Source organism: Thermobia domestica, chromosome 11 (genome assembly GCF_964235325.1).
Source record: "Thermobia domestica chromosome 11, izTheDome1.hap1.1, whole genome shotgun sequence".
In the NCBI taxonomy this organism is placed as follows: Eukaryota; Metazoa; Arthropoda; class Insecta; order Zygentoma; family Lepismatidae; genus Thermobia; species Thermobia domestica.
In genome coordinates, this window is record NC_137464.1 from 226674789 (window position 1) to 226695097 (window position 20309).

The 20309-nt window shown below is 34.2% G+C and overlaps 1 protein-coding gene across 2 annotated transcripts in view; it reads right to left on the minus strand.

Annotated features, from left to right (window-relative positions):
- Positions 1-20309, minus strand: part of LOC145664779 (insulin-degrading enzyme-like) — a 155791-nt gene that overhangs the window by 119113 nt on the left and 16369 nt on the right. For both annotated transcript variants that reach the window (XM_081731735.1, XM_081731736.1), the window contains exons 4-6: positions 15883-16052; positions 12644-12769; positions 6274-6476 (exon numbers count right to left, since the gene is read on the minus strand). In XM_081731735.1, coding sequence (XP_081587861.1) covers positions 6274-6476; positions 12644-12769; positions 15883-16052 — 499 coding nt within the window. The remainder of the gene's footprint in view (positions 1-6273; positions 6477-12643; positions 12770-15882; positions 16053-20309) is intronic.

The following is a 20309-nucleotide window of genomic DNA, read 5'->3' on the forward strand; positions in this document are numbered from 1 at the left end:
AAGTGATTAATGATAGTACGAAGTGAAACTGCAAGCTGAAGTTACACAACGTTATTATATAAGAATAAGTTAGGCGAAAAAAAAAAACCGAAACGAAATAGAAAAAAACATGTAAAAATATGTTTAGCTACTGTTTAAAACCATACGAATTTTTGAAATATGGCAAAACAATCAAATCACAGATCTCTGATTTTGCAGTAAGAATTTGACCAATTTAAGAGACTGAACATTTAGGTGTTCTTAGCCTTCTCAGATGATGTTTCATTTCGAGTGATTTACTTTCGAATTTGGGGACCTTAATTGACTGATTGACGTCTAAAGTTCCTTTTTAGCACAATAGTTATGTAACATTTATTTTATTTTATTTATTTATATTTATTTATTTTGCGGAATGCTAGTATCCTACTGAAGATCGAACTCGGTACCATTTGATCATGAAGGGGGTATGAAGCTGCTGTGGGTCTGTTTGAGTCTTGTAGCAAAGCTTTTAGGCAATTATTTTTATGCTAGAAGTTAACAAGTATAAAAAGGTTTTCATCCAATTTTTTACAAAATCAAATATTGTCTTGCTGCTACATAAAAAGAAGTAAATAAATACATTTCTAATTTGAATAAGGAATTTAGAGAGAAGATGGTGTATATACTTAGAACGCTAAGTCAATTGAGAAAAAGTTTCTCGTTATTTCCTATCGTTTTTAACCACTGGAGAACCAAATTTCTACCACTTCCGGTTTCACAAGAGAGAGATTAAAGTCGACATGGAATGTATTCTTGGAATACTTAATTGATTACAGGAAATCACTTCTCACTATCTATTACGTTTTTTTTCTACGGTGATTAAACGTAACAATCAGAAGTGGTTGATTTCTAAAACTGTTGGTTTAAACAGTGGGTTAAGAGAAAAAGTGATACCTATTCTTAGAACTTTAAATAGATTTCAGAAAACCGCTTTTCACTATCTCTTCTCGGTTTGGATCTATGTAGATAAATATTGAAATTGGAAGTTGTGGTGTATTTCTGTTACTTCTGTTATCATTAGGAAGTTGGGAATGGAGATGAAAGGTATTCTTGGGAGGCTTAACCGATGGCAGAACTGCACTTCTCGCTATCTATAACCGTTAGTGCTTTATAATGATAACGTAAAAATCGAAAATGGTTGATTTCTACCACTTCTGGCTTGAATATCGCCTCCATCAACGAACTCGAATCCTAACGTTTGATCTTTTACATCCTGATCAAATTTGGTTGTGATTCATCAAGTAGTTGAAGAGATTGTTTTGTTTCCCGACCGTGCGGACAGACGGACAGGGTCAATATTATAAAAGATATTTGGCATACGAAACTCATTAAAATTTCCTCTAACCTTGCATCCCGAACTTGAGATTAATATACTATTTTAAGACATCTCAGGATCAGTGTTTCTTCGAGACACGTTTTTGGGGGACACTGCCTCCCCGGAGCTCTGAGGGTGCCCCCTGGACGAGACCAAAATAATACGTATATAATATAATAATTAGACTTCGGATCGATATGCACTAAAAAACGGCAAAATATGCATGCAAATATGCGCTAAAAATCACGAAAATATGCACTGAAAATATGCAAATATGCAGTAATAATTGTAAATATGCACCAATCAAAAGCTAAAGTTAAATGAGAAATTTTATTATCTTTAGAGAAAAAAGTTGTATTACTTGAACTACATATACTTAATGTATAACTATGATGTATTCATGCTACAATACACAACTAGGGGGTCTATGTAGTTTTCTGTGTTTTCTGGCAAAAACCTGCATTTATCAGTCAAAATATCGAAAATGTTCCTTCTGTGTCACGGATCGTTAAGGGACAGTATTTCAAAGAAGCAAAGTTACTTGCCGATAAATCTGAAATTCGTGCGTCGTTGTTCCCAGGAACACTTTATTTACAGTAGACAATAATTTTATGCCAGGATTTTTCGCATTTATTGACTGTGCTTTTCGAAGAAATCCTTGTCCGATTGGTCTTGGTGGAGTCTGTTTCGTTATTGAATCAAATAGCTCAAATGCACTACAAAGTCCTAATCATCGCTCTTCTAATCTCGTTATGATCTTTGAGACTGAACTGAACCAAGCGTCCGAGGCTTCTTGAGTACATTTGGTTTCGGCGGGTTCAAACAGCTCACAGTCAGTACGTGAAATCAAAATACATCTACTTAAATAACTTAAATATATATATTAATTTACAAATAAAAAAGAATGTGCCAAGTATCTGTTAATAAAGAATAAATATATTCAGAAAAGTAAATAAACAATTCTGGTATAAACACATAATAAAACCTGCCTACCGAAATTGAACAGGACTCGCAAAAATTTCCGTTAAAGCTTTTAAAGTTAACTAAGATAGATCTATGCTTAAAAAATAAATAAGATACATACATAGTGAGATAAAATAAAATGTTGTACATAGGCCTACCGTATTCAATTACAGTATTTATTTATGGTACGAATTAATACACACAAAACTACAGTGAACAACAACAACTACAAAAAAAAAGCCTTCATACAGTTTCAAAAGCCAAGACAGACACTGCTGTCTTTTTCAGTGCTCCTCCCTCTACTTTTGGTTGCCTTTTGATCTATTGTGTATATTACGTTCCTTGTTCCATGTCTCAAGACCAGCTAGAAAACGAGTTATTGGTATTTGAAAATAACTATGTAAATTGCACTTCGTTCAAAAACTCGCCGGTATGTAGGGCCTTACATGGCGGTAGACTAAAGTTAAATGTGTAGGGTAACAAGTAAACGATGACCTTTAAAGACAAAGTCAAGGGTGCCCATGTTGTGGTTTCCAAGGGGGGGGGGGCAGTATAAGCGACGTTTCAAAAATAGTTTCAAATTTTGCTGTAACTAATGTAAAAATTCTATTGGATCTTCGATTTTTGAAGTACAATTTCTTCTAGGGGGCAAGAGACCCACCTTGCCCCCCTGATGGGCGCCCTTGGACAACGAAGTTCATATACCTAACCTCTCACAGAATGACTAAAATTTTTCTAAATGCTGCATTCCGGAACCTGAAAATTTCTGTTAAAAAGTATATATTAGCATCCGTTGTTCGCAACACAGGTGCCGCTTAATCAAAAGAATTTCACTTTTTTTTTAAACCTTTAAATTCATGGGACTGTGAAATATTTCCATTTAAAATAAATTTCCGTTTAATAAGGAGTCTGATGAAGGCAGTTTTTGTTGCATGAAAAGCCTGTATTCAAAACCCTTATGTTCTTGTTGAAAACAAAATAAATCCACTTTGTTTTAGTGTCCAATTATGTGTAAATCCTAGAATATTTTCTTCTAGCCTAACATTGTCCATTTCAAACAGCAATAATTTACAATGTACAGTATAATATTGATACTTCAAATGGAATAAAGTAATTTGAGCATGAATGGGAAGAAGGTAAAGTTATCGAAAACATAACAGAAGACTTGGTAGCAAAGTTATGTTTCGAGAGACCGAGATGCGTATCAAAGCAACACAAGCTTATATATTTAAATACAGTACTCTAATAAACTCCTTAAAGGACAGGAAACTTATCTTCTTATCTCAGAAAATAACTGCTGTGACAAGTTTTAGATTTTGTAAAGCAAATATTTTAATTAATTTAGAGCTCATTTTCAAAAGGGTTGTTCATTTCTTTCCAAAATACGTTTTTCAACTGTTTCTTTGGGATAAACTCTGTCGAATATGCACAAAAAAAAAAAAAAAAAATCTGGGTTGTTTCATAGTTGTGTAACCTCCTTACCAAACTTGAAACTACTATGAAAACATAAGACCAAAAAGTAGAGCGCTGCTGAAGTTTGAGCTTTTGTGTCGAGCAAAACAGAGATGTCCTCTTCTGAAAACAAGCTTATTTACTTTGAAAATATTACTTGTTTAGCATACACTTTGCAAAATATACTTTGTATTTGAATTGTTAACGTCTCTCAACTTCAATCCAAGAAGGGCAATTTCAAAATTTCGGGCACTTCGATCACCTGTAGTGCTACATTTTCAAATTTGAATTTTAACTAGCTCAGAATTTTGTCCATTTTATCCACCCAATAAAAAATGTACCATTCAAATTAACAAAGCAGGGCCATTTCAAATTTCGGCAACTTCGATCATCTGCAGTGCGACACCTTCAAATTCGTATTTTAACTAGCTCAGAATTTTGTCCAATTTGCATTCATTTCTGGTCACCAAGAAAAATTTTGTACCATTCAAATAAACGAGGGAAGGCCATTTTAAAAGTTAGGCCACTTCTATCACCCATAGTGTGACATCCTCAAATTCGAATTTTAACTAGCTCAGAATTTTGTCCAATTTAAGTCCATTTCTGTCCACCCAAAAGAAATGTTGTGCCATTCAACTAAACGTCACTACAAAATTAACAGCGTTGGGCCGTTTCAAAATTTTGGCTACTTCGATCACCTGTAGTGCGACATCTTCAAATTCGAATTTTAATTAGCTCAGAATTTTGTCCTATTTCCCTACATTTTTGTACCATCAAAAAATTGTAATATTCAAATTAACAAAGGAGGGACATTTCAAAATTTTGGCCACTTCTATCACCAGTAGTGTGACATCTTTAAATTCGAATTCTACCTAGCTTAGAATTTTCCCTATTTTTTGTAGATTTTTGTACCACCAAAATAGTTGAAATTAGAATTTGAAAATGTCTCACTACAGGTGATCCAAGTGGCAAAATTTTTAAATGACCCTCCTTTGTTAATTTCAATGGTACAGAATTTATTTTTCGTGGTAGAAAAATATTCAAAAATTCGATACAATTCTGAGCTGATTAAAATTCGAATTTGAAGATGCACTACAGGTGATCGAAGTGGCCAAAATTTTGAAATAGCCCTCACTTGTTTATTTGAATGGTACGAAATTTTTTCTTGGATGAACAAAAATGGGCAAAAATATTCGACAAGATTCTGAGCTAGTTAAATTCAAATTTGAAGATGTCGCACTACAACTAAATGGACCCAGATTTTTCTTTTGGTACTCTTATACTGCCACAGGACCACACAATTTCAAATCCACTCTCTCACACACGCACAACAGTGTCAACTTTAACTTCCGAGATGGGTAAGGTGGAAACTTTGTTGTAGGTGATTTGACACCGTCATTTATATCTCTTCCAAAAACGTGACAGTCATGCATCATTGCCGAGGGGATGAATCACTCACCTCTTTCTTATTCTCCCTTCATATGACCTTGGAAGATATTCTAAACCAACAACAATGAACCATTTCAAGGTCTTCAATCTATGTATATTAGAAAATTGAAATTCCATTTATGAGGAAAGTGGTTAGACGTAAAAAAATGATCAATTTGGTCGTTAATTTAAATATGCATTTATATGCAGTAACGACATAAACATGCACTAACCTCCGAAATATGCAAATATATGCACTATAAAACTCCGCTATTTTACCCCAAAACATCTGAAAGGAATTTCTGTTTAAAGAGCATATGAATATCTCATCAGGAAAAAAACATGCAAATATGCAAAAATCCGAAGTCTAATAATAATAAATAAAATAGTACCAGAAGTGCCCCCTGGAATACTAGGTGTGCCCCCCGGAACATTTTTTTCTGAAAGAACGACTGCTCTGGATCCTTTTTCAACATATCTTCTACTACTGCACGGTCTATTAAAACATGGTTATACTTTATTCTTAAAATCCCATACTTCAATATAAACCTTATATGGAATTCATTCCTCCAAGCAAGTGAGCAAGTATCAGTAATAGTGTTATCCTTATAAATAAACACTATAGTCTTCAGTATTACTGTTAGCGACAATATGTTATTATTATTATTATTATTATTATTATTATTATTATTATTATTATTATTATTATTATTATTATTATTATTATTATTATATTTCTTTATTATTGTAACGCACGAAGAAAATACTTACTTCCAGATGAGAAACATATTTCTACCTCATAACTGTTTTCCATATGATTTAGTGTTTACATCATTAACCAAAATAATTTTCATAAAGTATGGATTCAACTAAGTTTTCTTTCTCTTCTCAAAAGCTTTATATTAAAGCATGGCTTTTAATGAGTTGACAAAACCTATAACCTCGTTTTAGTGGTCGGTGTAGTAGCAAAAAAATATACTGAAAAAGGGTCCAGAGATGTTCCGAAACAATATGTTGTTATGATTCTCTAGTCTGGCAAGATGTGAGCCTTTTTCGTTCTTTCTTTCTTTTTTTTCTTCTAATTACATCATACTTACTTTGAATTTATAATATTCAGTAAGATCAGGAATTGGAAAGCATACTCTGAGCTGTCTATTGTCCTTTACAGGATTAATGTAGACTTTAGTTGGTACCTCGTTTGGTCCAAACGGATGATCTAGCCACACGGGTGCTTCTACATCTTTATTTCTGACGTCATTAAATAATTTAAGTACCAATTCTTCCAATTCATCGAGGTCATCTGGTAGACAAAGATACATAACAAATGATGTAACAAATAACATATATATGAAACAAATTAATGATTTTTTTAAAAAATACAGTTTAACGTCCCACGATTATGCCCTTTTGGAATAAAAAGATGGATGATTAGTGAAAGTGAAAGCGAATGATGTGAAATTATATTTTTGTGCTCTCCTACCAGGAATCGAACAGGGAGTCTTATACACCAAAAGCACATGCGCTGACTACTTTTTAAAAACTATTTTACCAAACGTTCCTTAGTAATTTTAATTCTCTAATTATCACTATTTTTTTTACTTCATTTCATTTTTACAATTAACCTTTAACCCTTAACGGTTCACTATCTTTTCTGACTGTTTCCGGCACTGCTTGCAAAACAATATATCCACAGACTACCTTCCGCGTAAAATTTACCAGAGTTGTCACCAGGAGGTAATAGCTTCTCTGGATCGCGGAAAGTATGTACATAAATAACCACAAGGAAAAATACCTAAAAATAATAGTCTTCAAACGCAATAAACAAGATCAAAATATGTGTAGCCAAATGGTTACGAAAACTCGTTAAGGGTTAAGAACAGGAGCACGAACACAGAAGCAGGGGGGGGGGGCTCAGTTGCTCAGTGGTAGAGAGCTTACCTCTGTAGTGTGGAATCCCTCGTTCGATCCCCGGCCAAGTAAGTTTGTGGTGGACAACATCATGTTCGTGAGTTTTCTCGGGGTACTCCCGTCTCCTCCCACAATTTCATTCTACCAATTTTTCCATCATTATTGACTTGTAAAACATTTTTTTAATTTTTGTAATATTAAAAACTGAAGTACGGTATTTTCTTAATCTCTCGGGGAAACCAAACAGTAAACAAATAAAAGTAAAATATTTTAAATAAGGTATCAAAAAACATCCTGGTAAAAATAGTAAAAGTTAAAAACAAATATTGTAAACACGGAAGAATTTCACAGGAGAAAATAAACAATCCTATTTTCTCAAATCCAAAATAAAAAATAAAAATATAAAAAATAAATATATATATACTTTAAAAATCTTACAAAAATCATCACATTGCAATCACAACTCAATCTCAACGCATTCGCACAACATCGTTTACAGTGGCGTTCAATTTAGCGTTAGTGGTGTGCATGGCCGGCGCGAGGGGGGGGGTCGAGTCGTGCCATCGCCCAGGGCGGCAAGTCTGACGGGCGGCAAAATTTGAAAAAGAAAAGAATATGGGGCGAAAAAATTTGAGAAAGAAAATAATAAATGGGCGGCACGTCAAAGTACCGCCCAGGGCGGCAAAACTTCTAGCGCCGGTCCTGGTGGTGTGCAGACTCAGCTATCAGTTAACTGTGCCTAATCATGGACTTCAGCCAAGTTAAGTACGCAACCATAAACTCTGTTTGCTATTATAATAAAATAGGCATATGGCAGTCTTATCATAAAAAAAAAATATGTAACCCCGTGTAAATTAAAATATTATTTTTCTTCTCCATACCCTCATTTACTTTAAATGTTATTCATTTCTCTCATCATTTTGGTAACGGTCATATATTATGTACGCATATGCAATAAACCCACATTTTATATTATTCTTTTAAATATATATTTGTCTCCTTTCAAGCACTATACTACCTGCCCTATGGCAATCAATCATGTTTTTTTTACGTCTTACTTGCTTTCGTTATCGTTTCCCTTGGCCTAACGGGCATAATGGAGGGACATTGAACTGAAAGATTTCGAACACAGTAGATTTGTTAATTGGTAGGGGAATAAAATTCAGAAATCTTATTTAACGCGAGAAAATTTCTCGTTCACTGGAAACCGGGCCGCGTTGTTGCAGAAGCACTGCAACGACCAGAATCTTTAACTTCTGAGATAGGGGAAGGAGACTTAACATTAGCTCCAATTGCCGCGTTGCAGAGATCTGGTCGTTGCATGCTAGCTGCAACGCAATATAAATTAGAGACTCTGTGACGGATTATTTTTCAGTTTTTACAACGGATTAATGGATTCTATAGTTACAGAAGTAAAAACTATGTTATTTAGAGTATATGGAGTATTAGAAAGTATTTTTTCTCTTCTTTACTACTACTGCTAATAATATTTTTTCTTGAAATACTTTGGTTGTTGCGCAACGCTGCAACACTAACATTAGCCGCCACTGATCACAGTACCAAACACAGCAAACCTGTAAAAAGCACACAGAGAAAACATGGAAAAATACAAACAACTAGTTCAAATCATAAAAGAAGAAAGTAAGAACAAAAATGTGAAAATAATTTTAATAGTACTGTCAGATATCAGAGTGCTCTACAAGACGTTGAAAAAGGCACTTGAAACGATTGGAATTGAAGAAAAACAACGTAAAGAAGATACAAACAGCGTGAATTGGACACATATAGAATTGTTGGAAACTTCCTGCAAACCCGAGAATAAAGCAAAAACATAAATATACTACTACTACTACCACCAGAGCCGGATCTTGAATCCTGCGAACTACGTGTTCGCAGGAGGCGCCAGGTGAAGAGGGCGCCAAACTGGAAAATGAATTTTGTGTTTTAAATGTGAATATTCATTAGACGAAATGTTATGATGAAAAATTTTCCAAATAGCTTCAAATAAATATTGTGCAGACTGGAATACAGATAACATGCATCGAAAGAGCAATAAAGTTGAGTCTTTGCGTGGTTGGTTGTAAAATGCTCCTTTACAATTGAAATGGATTCGTACATCAATTGGTGGAAATGCCGCAGTCATAAGTGATGCTGGTTTGAAGAAAATTTCCTGCGGCACAGAGAGATTTAGGAAAGTTTTTTTTTTTTTAATCGGGGTAAAAAGAGTGATTTTAATAATATGAGATAAAATGTAGAGAAATTTAGCTTTCAATAGATGTTATATTAAGCACTACGGCAGTACGGCGGCATTCTTTGCACAATCCCACCTATGCACAAAATACAAGACTCTTCATTTCTCCCCCATCTACCCTTCCGCGACCTTGCTTGCAATATCACTGCCAAATATGTCTTTCGAATGGGTATGTTCATGGGTGCTCAGACTTGTCATAAATAATGCCCCCGCATAGTGCTTCGATTTAATAACCACAGTTAAGGGTTGAGAAAGATCAGTGTAAATGAAATGCACATTTTCGAAGTTGAAGCGACTAAGCTTTTGTTGTCCATTGTTCCAGGGAAGGGGGAGGGTGAATACTAAGAAAAGACGGGCGATACAAATGGAATTTTTGATAACTTTTTGAAGGAAATTTTAATTTGCCGGTAAGTTTCTGCTACCAATGGCTCACAATTGCTGCCCACTGCTTTATGCTCACTTTGTTAATGTCTGTTAGTCCATTTGTCTTCATTCGTCAACATTTTCGTTTCTATCCTGAGACGTTTCGTTTTATTTATTTATTTATTTATTTATAACGGCATGTGTTTCCTCTTTTCAATGGTACTTTGTTTTTCATGTAATAATAATAATGGTCAACAAGGGCGCCCATCAGGGGGGCAAGGTGGGGCGATCGCCCCCCCCCCTAGAGGAAATTGTTCTTCAGAATATCGAAAATCCAATAGAATTTTTACATTAGTTACAGCAAAATTTGAAACTATTTTTTGAAATGTCGCTTATACTTGCCCCCCTTGGAAACTACAACATGGGCGCCCTTGATGGCCAACGATAAAAGAACAAGTGTGTATTTTATCGGAAAAGAAAGCTACGAAACTTGAAATAAGATAAGAGGCAAGCGAAGACCAAAGATTCTTTCAACACCTGATCAAAATTTCGAAAGAGATAATCATATAAATGTTAAGGTGGGGGAGTTGTCAGTACCAGTTACTGTTAACAAAGGACTTGCAAGCCAACAAACTATTGAAACTTTAAGTTTATTTTACTTGATTGGAGTAATTTAATTGTAAAATTAAAATGGAATGGATACAGCCTCTTCGGTTACGAGTTACGGTTTATGAGTTAAATTTCAAAATTTGTTTCAACACAATTAGTTTCCATGCAGCATATGCGTATATAACTCGAAAGGGTAACTGTAATCGAAAGGTCATTAGGATTATAAGTAACACTTTTTTTTTTTCAGAACTCTCTCTGTCAATTACAGCAGCGTATACATATGCTAGTTGTATTAAAACAGTATAACAATCATTATCAATCCATTCTCTCGTATTAAATTTAGATGGAGCGCTATTTTTAAACATTTGGTAATATCCTAATACAAAGTAGAGTTTTGATTATTAGTTACTTGTGTTCAGGGATGCATCGATGAAAGTAGTCCGAGAATCTGAATCTCCCAGTACTTCTAATTTTTAAGAAAATTAGCACAATTTCGGTATTAGGACATTTGCGGTACAACCAGAAAATCAGTTTTTCTGGGACATTTGCGGTACTGTTCAAAATTTTCCCTGAGATAGTGGGACATTTGCAGTACACACCGTGGAATGTGCGCTAAAAGTATCCACTTCACTCCACGTTAGCCTAAATTAGAATTAATATAATAATAAAGGAGGTAGATATGGAGATGGAACAGCCTAATATTATGTGATTCATTCTGATTGGCTGATTTTGGTGGGTTATGGATATATGAGAGATCACGCGGGCCACATAATGAAAACTATCAAAATAATTGAAACCTCTAAGAAGAACCATGTGTTTTTCATTAGGGTTTTCAGTACAGACAGAATCAAAATTTCAAGAACGGGAACATAATTTGGAGAAAGCAAATATCTACCCTTTGATCTTCGACCTTTTACCAAGAAGAGCTAGTAAGACGTAGCAGGGATTTTTTCAGTTTGGTGAAGGCTAATATTAATGATTGTAATCCGAAATTTATCAAATTGGATTTCGAGCAAGCAGCAATAACATCTCGAAGAACACTGTTCCAGCAGGGAACACACATTAGTCTGTGTAACTTCCATTTTAATCAGTGTTTGTGGAGGAAGGTTAAGGAATTGGGACTTATCAATGACTATAAATAATCAGTTCCGGAGGTGAGGATCTGCCTCAGAATGTGTTCTGCCCTAGCATTATGTGTCACTGTTTATGTGTTTATCTCTAATGAACTAATTGAACTCTATTATAAACAAAAATAAATTACTAACTCATTAAACGTTAATTTTGACGTTGTCTCTTATACTTATTCCGAAGTAGATCTGACCAAAAATCCCTAAATATGCTCATAACAATGAACAACTTGTGCAAAATGAGTGACTTGTGATAAATCATTCCGCAGGGAATTTGCTCTTTGGATAATTCCGTAATACTTTCTCGTAATTAGAAATATCTCAATATGTTGAAAACGAAGAAAGAAGAATATTATATATCAACTTTGAATAAACACTTGTAAATGGTTATTGGAAAACTGTTAATGAAACCTGTGAAAGGAAACAGAAAATATAAATATTTCTAGAAGTTCCCTTTAAATACCATGGACAGGCGTTTGACCAATCACAGATAAAGCTTTGTTTACATTTTTTCAGTTTTGGCAATCACAAACAAGCATTTGTTTACATCTTTCGGATGTGTCTACGATGTATTCTAGTATTTGTTTTTTCCTTTTACAGTTTTCTGTATAAGTGATCCATATATTTGGATTCACATGTTTTTCATGTTCTGAGAAAGATTTGTATCTATGTATGGTGAGTTAATAATGGTTTCATATTCTGAAAAAAATTTTTTTAGTCTGCTTTAGTATGCAAAAAAAAAAAAAAAAAAACCTTGAGTCCCCTGAAAAAGTCATATTATTCTTCTTAGAACAGCTTACTGGCTACACCAATGTTATAAAATTTGGTCTTTATATAGCAGTTGATACTGTGTGCTTATCCTCTAACTGAACACCTGACAATATCCTCTCTTAAATTGGAGAATAAGAAGTTATTTCGAATATTACCGCAAATATCCCAGTTGCACAAATGTCGATACTCGAAGTACCGCAAATGTCGCAGTACCGCAAATCTCGATACCGCAAGTGTTGCGCTTTCCTGTATGTGTTCTTTTAGTCTAGTGCTAATATTCTTTTGTTCGTGTATAGATGGCATACGTATCTATCCATGGTTCTAGTCAAGTGTTACTGTATTTAGTTATTTTCTAACTCCTAGATAGATGTTTTGCTTGTTTTATTATATGTTAATTTTTACTCTTATTTCCTTATTCATATAAAGAAGAAAACGTACCACCTTTTCCCAGCACCACTAAGTTCATTATGTTTGATGAATACCATTGTTCGTAGAAATGCAACAATTCTTTCCTGACATCAATTCCCTTTTGCTTCGGAATAATGCTCAAAGTGTTTTTATTCCCTATAATGGCAAAAAGTATTAAAATTATTAATAAATTATTGTCATGGTAGCCTTATTACTTTGGAAGTTATAAATTGAAACTCGAAAGGAATTAATGAAACAACTTATGGAAAAATAATTAACGAGTTCATTACAGCCCATGCGTTACCACTCTTTCATTATTACAAAGGAAAAATCGAGAATTGCTACTCCTAGGAGACAGTACCTGAGAACAACGGGAGTGATATGAAATATATCTATTCTAATTTAATGTATTTTTTAAAATCAATTATAATGGAACTAAAACAAATAAGATCACATCTCTCAAATAAATTAAATCTTAGTTCCCTTTTATTATATTCAAAACATATCTTCTGTGTTACTTCAGTAATAACATTAATTTATCAATTTGCTCAAATACGAATGTGATACCTTGTAACACGAAATAGTCGAATTTGAAACAATTTCAGTGTTCGCTGACACTTTTCTCGATGAGTTGTAACTGTTGTTAAACTGGATACATGTCGGGAGGTAAATCTTGTAAAGAATGTCACAAATGGGATGACATTATTTTCAATTTCAAGAAAACATAAAAGAGACTGGGGTTCGGTCCGCGGAAGGAGCGGGAGCGGGAGTGGTTCGAGTTCACGTTAAGCTGTAGGTTCACGTCTCAAATATCCTCGGTGCTGAAAGGAAACTCAAATTCAACCTATCAACTACGAAAACATAACTTGAGCTAATTACAATGTTTCTTTTTCAACATTTATTTTTATTACAGTTAGCTTTCTCGACAGCACAGTGTTCTTTACAAGTTCAAGTATGCAAGTATGAACTAGCTTATTGGGAAGGCCTCTTCGTTTGTTTGTTTGTTTGTTTACACTACAGTTCATTCATTCATTCATTCATTCATTCTTTATTCATTCATTTCGTATATTATCAGTGAGAGACCAGTAGGCCTACATAGGACTTGACATTTAATATTAAGATATTTCAATATAATTGAGATTACATTAATTTTACAAAATATCACCCAAATATTCATTAATGTCATAATACATTTTGTTACATAAAAAACTGAACAGTTCATTTTTGAATTTCAGTATGGTTTTGATATCCTTCAAGTAAGTCGGGAGCTTACAACTTCGTAGACATAGGAAGAACACTTCTTTCGGTGTACGTAAGTTTTGATATGATGTAAATATGTTTTCTTTTAGTCTCGTGTTGCATGAATTACATCGTTAGCATGAAGAAAACTACTTCCATTTCTCTTTACAATATATGACACTTTTGTAAGGCACAGTTAAAATTTTATTTGACTGAAAGACACTTTTACATGAGGTTCTTGGTGATAAATAAAAAATTGGTCTTATTGCCTTTTTCTGTAGACGAAAAATAGTAACACTGAAATAGGAAGCTGCCTCAGAAAATTATTTCGTAACTAAACAAGGATTGAAACTTACCATAAAATAACAACAGCAAGGTTCCTTTTAACACAGAATCACGTAGTCTATAAATCACAAAACAGACGGTTTAATTTTTTTTAATTTTATTTAGATCAGTAATATGCACATCCCATGTAAAAATGAAAATAATATGAAATATTTGAGTTTTACGTCCCGCGGTTATGCCGGCTAGATTAAAGAAGACTGTGATGATGAGAAATGAATGAAATGAAGAATGTGGGAGGAAACGGGAGAACCCCGAGGAAACCCACGCACACGGTGTTTGTCCACCACAAAGTTTACATGGCGCGAGCTGGGATCGAACTAGGGACTACATGCACCAGATGTCTACCACTGAGTTACCACATTCTATGTAAGTCCTTTGCTTATTGTAACTTCTAAAAATTTAGTGGACTTTGAATAGTTTACAAAAGTTGAATTTATCACAATGGAAGGTACTATTCGAAGTGTACATAAGTAATGAAAATTTAGTGCTTTTGTTAGTGCGTTACAGTGGCGTACGTAAGGGGGAATTCGGAGGGTTCGGTTCCCTCTTTAAGCAAGATATGGTGATGGAAAAATAAATATTTACAATTATCCTTGTCCTGAAAGGATGAGATTGAGTACCTGAATGCCTCCCTTGATGAAATTCACGTACGCCACTGGACCAGTACATTGATGTAAAAAAAAATCTAAGTTTCAACGCAACATTATAGTCTTTACAAATTTTTGTGATTAGATTCTACAACGAACGTAAAAGTAAATCACAGTTATCAAGAAATTCATTCCAATTTCTACCCACAGGAAGGACAACGAATTAAAAGAATGATAAAAGTCTATAAACTGTGCATCATACTTTTTATTTTCTTTCTTCCAAGAAGCCTAGTTCGCTACAGTTATCAGAAATGAATTTATTTAATTTTTCTCGCAGAAAGTTTCTACATGTAGCCAGGAACCTTCCCAGATATATCTAGTTTATCAACATTTAGAAGTTATCGACAAAGGTGTCAGCGCACACTGAAACGGTTTGAATTTCAATTATTTCTTAATACAAGGTATCTTTGAGTTGTTTATTATGTATTCTGTAACATCTATCAGCAATTATGATTGTGTTTATATACGTCCATTTGAGGTTAGTTTCCTTAATCGCTCCGCTTGTTATCTTTCTATCAATGGATCTATTTTTTGTATCACAGTGAAGCAATATTCACAAAACATTAATATCTAACGTAGAAAGCATGTTCATTTTTCAGTAATATCTATATTTTAACGTACATAGTGACTGCCCGGGACTCGAACCCGGGACCTTCGACATATCGTGCCGATGCGTTAACCACTACACCACTCAATCCACTTCCCAGAACTCTTACTCACTCTCAAGGTCGATACTATAATCTCGGACCTCGTGGGTTGTACCACAGACACTTGCTGTGATTGAACAATCCTGTGTCCTTGTATCGAGCACCTTATGACAGTTGTGATTTCATATATACTAATGAAAGGTGGAAACAGCTGATTTTTTCACTCTTTGCGTTAGAATTTTGCACCTATAGAGGATTTGGTGTGTAAAATAAAAAAGACAGTTGTTTCCACCTTTCATTAATGTCTATATTTTAATGAATGCAGTCTATTCTCCCTACATACATACCATAAACTATTCACATCTGAACAAAAACTTGGAACTTTGCTTACCAACCGTATACTTTCTGTAAGGGTGGTTTTGTTTTGATGTATATTGTTCTATTAAATAAAATCTCCATTTGTCATTCATTCTATAGGAATCATCCTCTGAATTTACAGCGTTCACTTCTCGCTCAATTCCACTTACAGTAAATAAGGGCTTTATGAAAAATTGAGCGAATCTGCAAAGAAACAATCTAAGTTATTAGCTAGTTATTATGTAAAAGAACTAAAATTAAACGCAGATACTTCGAAATGTAATCACTATAGCTCAATTTGGTTTTAGATGTAGGTATATCAATATAACATCATAGAAAGAGTACATATCGAATGAACTACATCGTGAAATAAAATAATAATGGTCTCCATCTTTTCATCTCTCTATTAAAACAGGAAGTGGTATAAATCTTTCATTAATCAGAGGTCAATATTGATCTCTACAGAAAGTAAGAAAAAAGTAAGACGAAATGAGAAATGGGTTTATGATATGGCTTCACCGTTTTAAGAATTACTTTCATGTCAATTTTTATTCCTCCATTTAAACCGGAAGTACTGAAAAATTACAATTTCCGATTTCAGCACTGATCGCCATAGAGAGAAAACGTTAATACATAGGATAAAACTGAAAGATGTGCAGAAATTCTGGGAGGTGATTCGTGACATCAAAAGACTACAAAAAGTACCCTTACATGTTGTCGAATTCCGCGTCGTGTACGAATGACAGGGGTGCCAACTTAAAAGCGAGACAGAAAAATGTGCACACATCGAGATCTGTTTCGTGACATGAAAAGGAGACAGAAAGTCCTCTTGCATCTTGTCGAATTCCGTGTCTTGTAGGAGTAACAGGGATGCCAACTTAGAATCGAAAATCGAATCCTAATGTGCTACTCACGAGCAACTACGTAATGTACAATTTTGCTGATGTTCATAGCCACATTTAACTTATTTAGGTCTCACGAATCACTTCACTTAATTTATGTACATCTTTCTGCTTCATTTCAATTATCAGGATTCGATTTTCGATTCCACGTTGGCATACCTGTCACTCGTACACGACGTGGAATTCGACAACATGCATGAGACTTTTTTGTCCTCTTTTTATGTCACGAATAACTTCCCGAAATATGTGCATATCTTTTTGTTCCACTTCAATTGGCAGAATTTAATTTTCGATTTCAAGTTGGGATCCCCCTCAGTCGTACACGACGCGGAACTCGACAACATGCAAGAGGACTTTTTGTTTTCTTTTGATGTCACTAATCATCAAGACGCTTTCAAAGTCTTGACTGGAAGACCAATCGGAAAACGGCCATTAGGAAGACCTAGGCGCAGATGGGAGGACAATATTAAGATGGATCTCGCAGAGATTGGAATACAGAGTAGAAACTGGATGCAGTTAGCTAAGGATAGAAGTCAGTGGAGAGCTTTTGTGAACGCGGCATTGAACCTCCGGGTTCCATAGGCCATAGAGTTAGTTAGTCACTAATCACTTCCCGGGATTTGTGCACATCTTTCAGGTTCACCCTATATATTGAAAAGAGTTATTTTTTAAACTATGAAATCAGTGTTATAAAGAATAGCTTCTATCATCACTCTTATACATCCACTAAAACCAAATTTGGTAGGATTTTGCTACCATATAGGTTCAAATATATATTTGCATAGAGCAAAAACATAATAAAAGACGACGAACTTTTTTTAAAAAAATATAGATTCAGGATAGCAAGAACAAATTCTATGTCAGCTCTTAATCCTCTGTTGAAATCGGAAGCAATATAAACTAGTAGACTTTACTGTTTTAATATTGATTCCTACAGAACAAAAACTGTATAATAATAATAATAATAATAATAATAATAATAATAATAATAATAATAATAATAATAATAATAATAATAATAATAAACTGTTTTTGGTATGGATTCTAATTCGACCACTTGTCGTCTTTGGTGATTGTTAGAAACTGTTGTCAAAATTACTTAAGACTAGTTTGGTTTGAATTGGTCAATTAGTATTTGTATGAGAACTGGTCAAAATCTGGTCAGTGAGTGGGATTGTAGATAATGTACCCTTACTTTTGATGCAACCACTTGTCGTATTTGGTGTTTGTAAGAGACTGTTATCAATAGTACTTGAACCGAGTTTGGTTTGAATTGGTCAATTAGTATTTGTGTGAGGACTGATCAAAATCTGGTCAGTAAGTGGGATTGTAGGTAATGTATCCTTACTTTTGATACGTTCACTTATCGTCTTTAGTGTTTGTTAGAGACTATAGCAGTATCTTATATACTTCTTGTGCAATTCTCGTATAAATGAGAAAAATTTCTGGAATTAATTCTTTTACAGGAGGTTCATTTAAAAAGCTAAAAATTTCGCGGCATTCCCAAATTCTTATGGCATTGCCAATAATGTCATAAGACTGTTATCAAAATTACTTATGCCGAATTCGGTTGAAATTGGTCAATTAGTATTTGTGTGAGGGCTTGCCAAAATCTAGTCAGTAAGGGGAATTGTAGGTAATGCACCTTTACTTTTGATTGGACCACTTGTCGTATTTAGTGTTTGTTAGAGACTGTTCTGAATAGCACTTGTGTCGAGTTTGGTTTGAATTAGTCAATTAGTATTTGTGTGAGGACTGGTCAAAATCTGGTCAGTAAGTTTAGATTGTAGGTAATGTACCCTTACATTTGATTCAACCACCTGTTGCCTTTGCGGATTATTAGAGACTGTTATCAAAGTTACTTGTGTCGACTTTGGTTTGAATTGGTCAATTAGTATTTGAGTAAGGACTTGTCAAAATCTAGTCAATAAGGGGGATTGTAGGTAATTTACCTTTACTTTTGGCTCGACCACTTGTCGTCTTTGGTGATTATTAGACTGTTGTCAAAATTACTTGTGCCGCGTTTGGTTTGAATTGGTCAATTAGTATTTGTGTGAGAGCTGGTCAAATTCTGGTCAGTGTTTTAGACAGTACTCAGTATTAGTAAGTAAATATTATCGTAGTCTTGAAAAGATAGTTTGTTCTATTTTATAAAATGACTACCATATAAGAAAAATAGAATTTTATCGAGTCGCCAATACGTTAGTAGTGGTAGAAAGGAGAACTATCTAACTACTACGAATATTGGTTAAATAAACTTAGATAGTTACTTCTCTGTAGTTGCAAAAGAAAAGCAACCACAATCTGAATAAATTTGTGGGAACTGATATAAAACGATACTAAATTAATTAGCAATTAATCTTAGTTTTTCTAGTTTAGCATTTCTTAATTAAATGCTTACTTATTTCTAAGAAAAAATATTTGTTTTCAAATTTGTTTATGTCCCTTTTAAGTACCCTAGTATTATTCCAAAGCAATCACTTCTGTGTATAAATATCTAGATAATTCCAATGCCTGCAAAATCTCTTTTCATCTTTCAATGCATTCATCAAACTTGTACAATGCAGCTTTCATAATAATAGTGCACTTCAAGTATTTTCTAATAGATGGCTCTATTGATATCTACATGTAATGTCAATATTGAAGCTGAACATAATTTATTTTATTATTTTTTTTTACACATTTCATTTTCTCTTACAATCTATATATATATAAAAGAGAACGTACAAATCCTTTGTCCGCTCATCACGCTAATACGGCTGAACCAATTTCTTTTATTTTTGGGGGGTTATTAGGATTTGGACCCTAGATGGTTTTTATCATATCACTTTAATTTTCAATTACCAGTGTCTTGAGATAATTGACCATTCAGGTGTCCATTACGTACAAATCCTTTGTTAGTTCATCATAGGTATAAAAATAAACGTATTTATATGCAACCCGCATGACCGTGTCACTCGGCGGGTTAACATAAATGACAGGCGTTATAATGGTTTTTATCATATCACTTGAAAGCGAAAAAGTAAAAATTATCTAAGTAACAAAGTTTATTGCGTTCGGGGGTGACCGCAGCGAAGCGGGGCGGGTTAACATAAATGACAGGCGATATAATGTTAACATTTACTGCAATCTTCTATGGTTTTTATCATATCACTTGAAAGCGAAAAAGTAAAAATTATCTAAGTAACAAAGTTTATTGCGTTCCGGGGTGACCGCAGCGAAGCGGGGTGAACGCTGCTAGTCTAATATATTTCAAAGTAATATTTCCTACTAACAGCAGAAAATATTGCCTTTAAGAAGACTTCCACATTTCATTTACTAGTAACAAATGTTAGTAGTGTACATCAAGGGCACCCATGCTGTGGTTTCTAAGGGGGGGGGCAAGTATAAGTGACATTTCAAATATATTTTCAAATTTTGCTGTAACTATTCTAAAAATTCTATTGGGTTCTCGATATTCCAAAGTACCGTACAATTTCCCCTAGGAGGGCGTGCGCCCCACCTTGCCCCCCTAATGGACGCCCTTGGTGTACATGCTTCGAAATTACACAAAAATCAC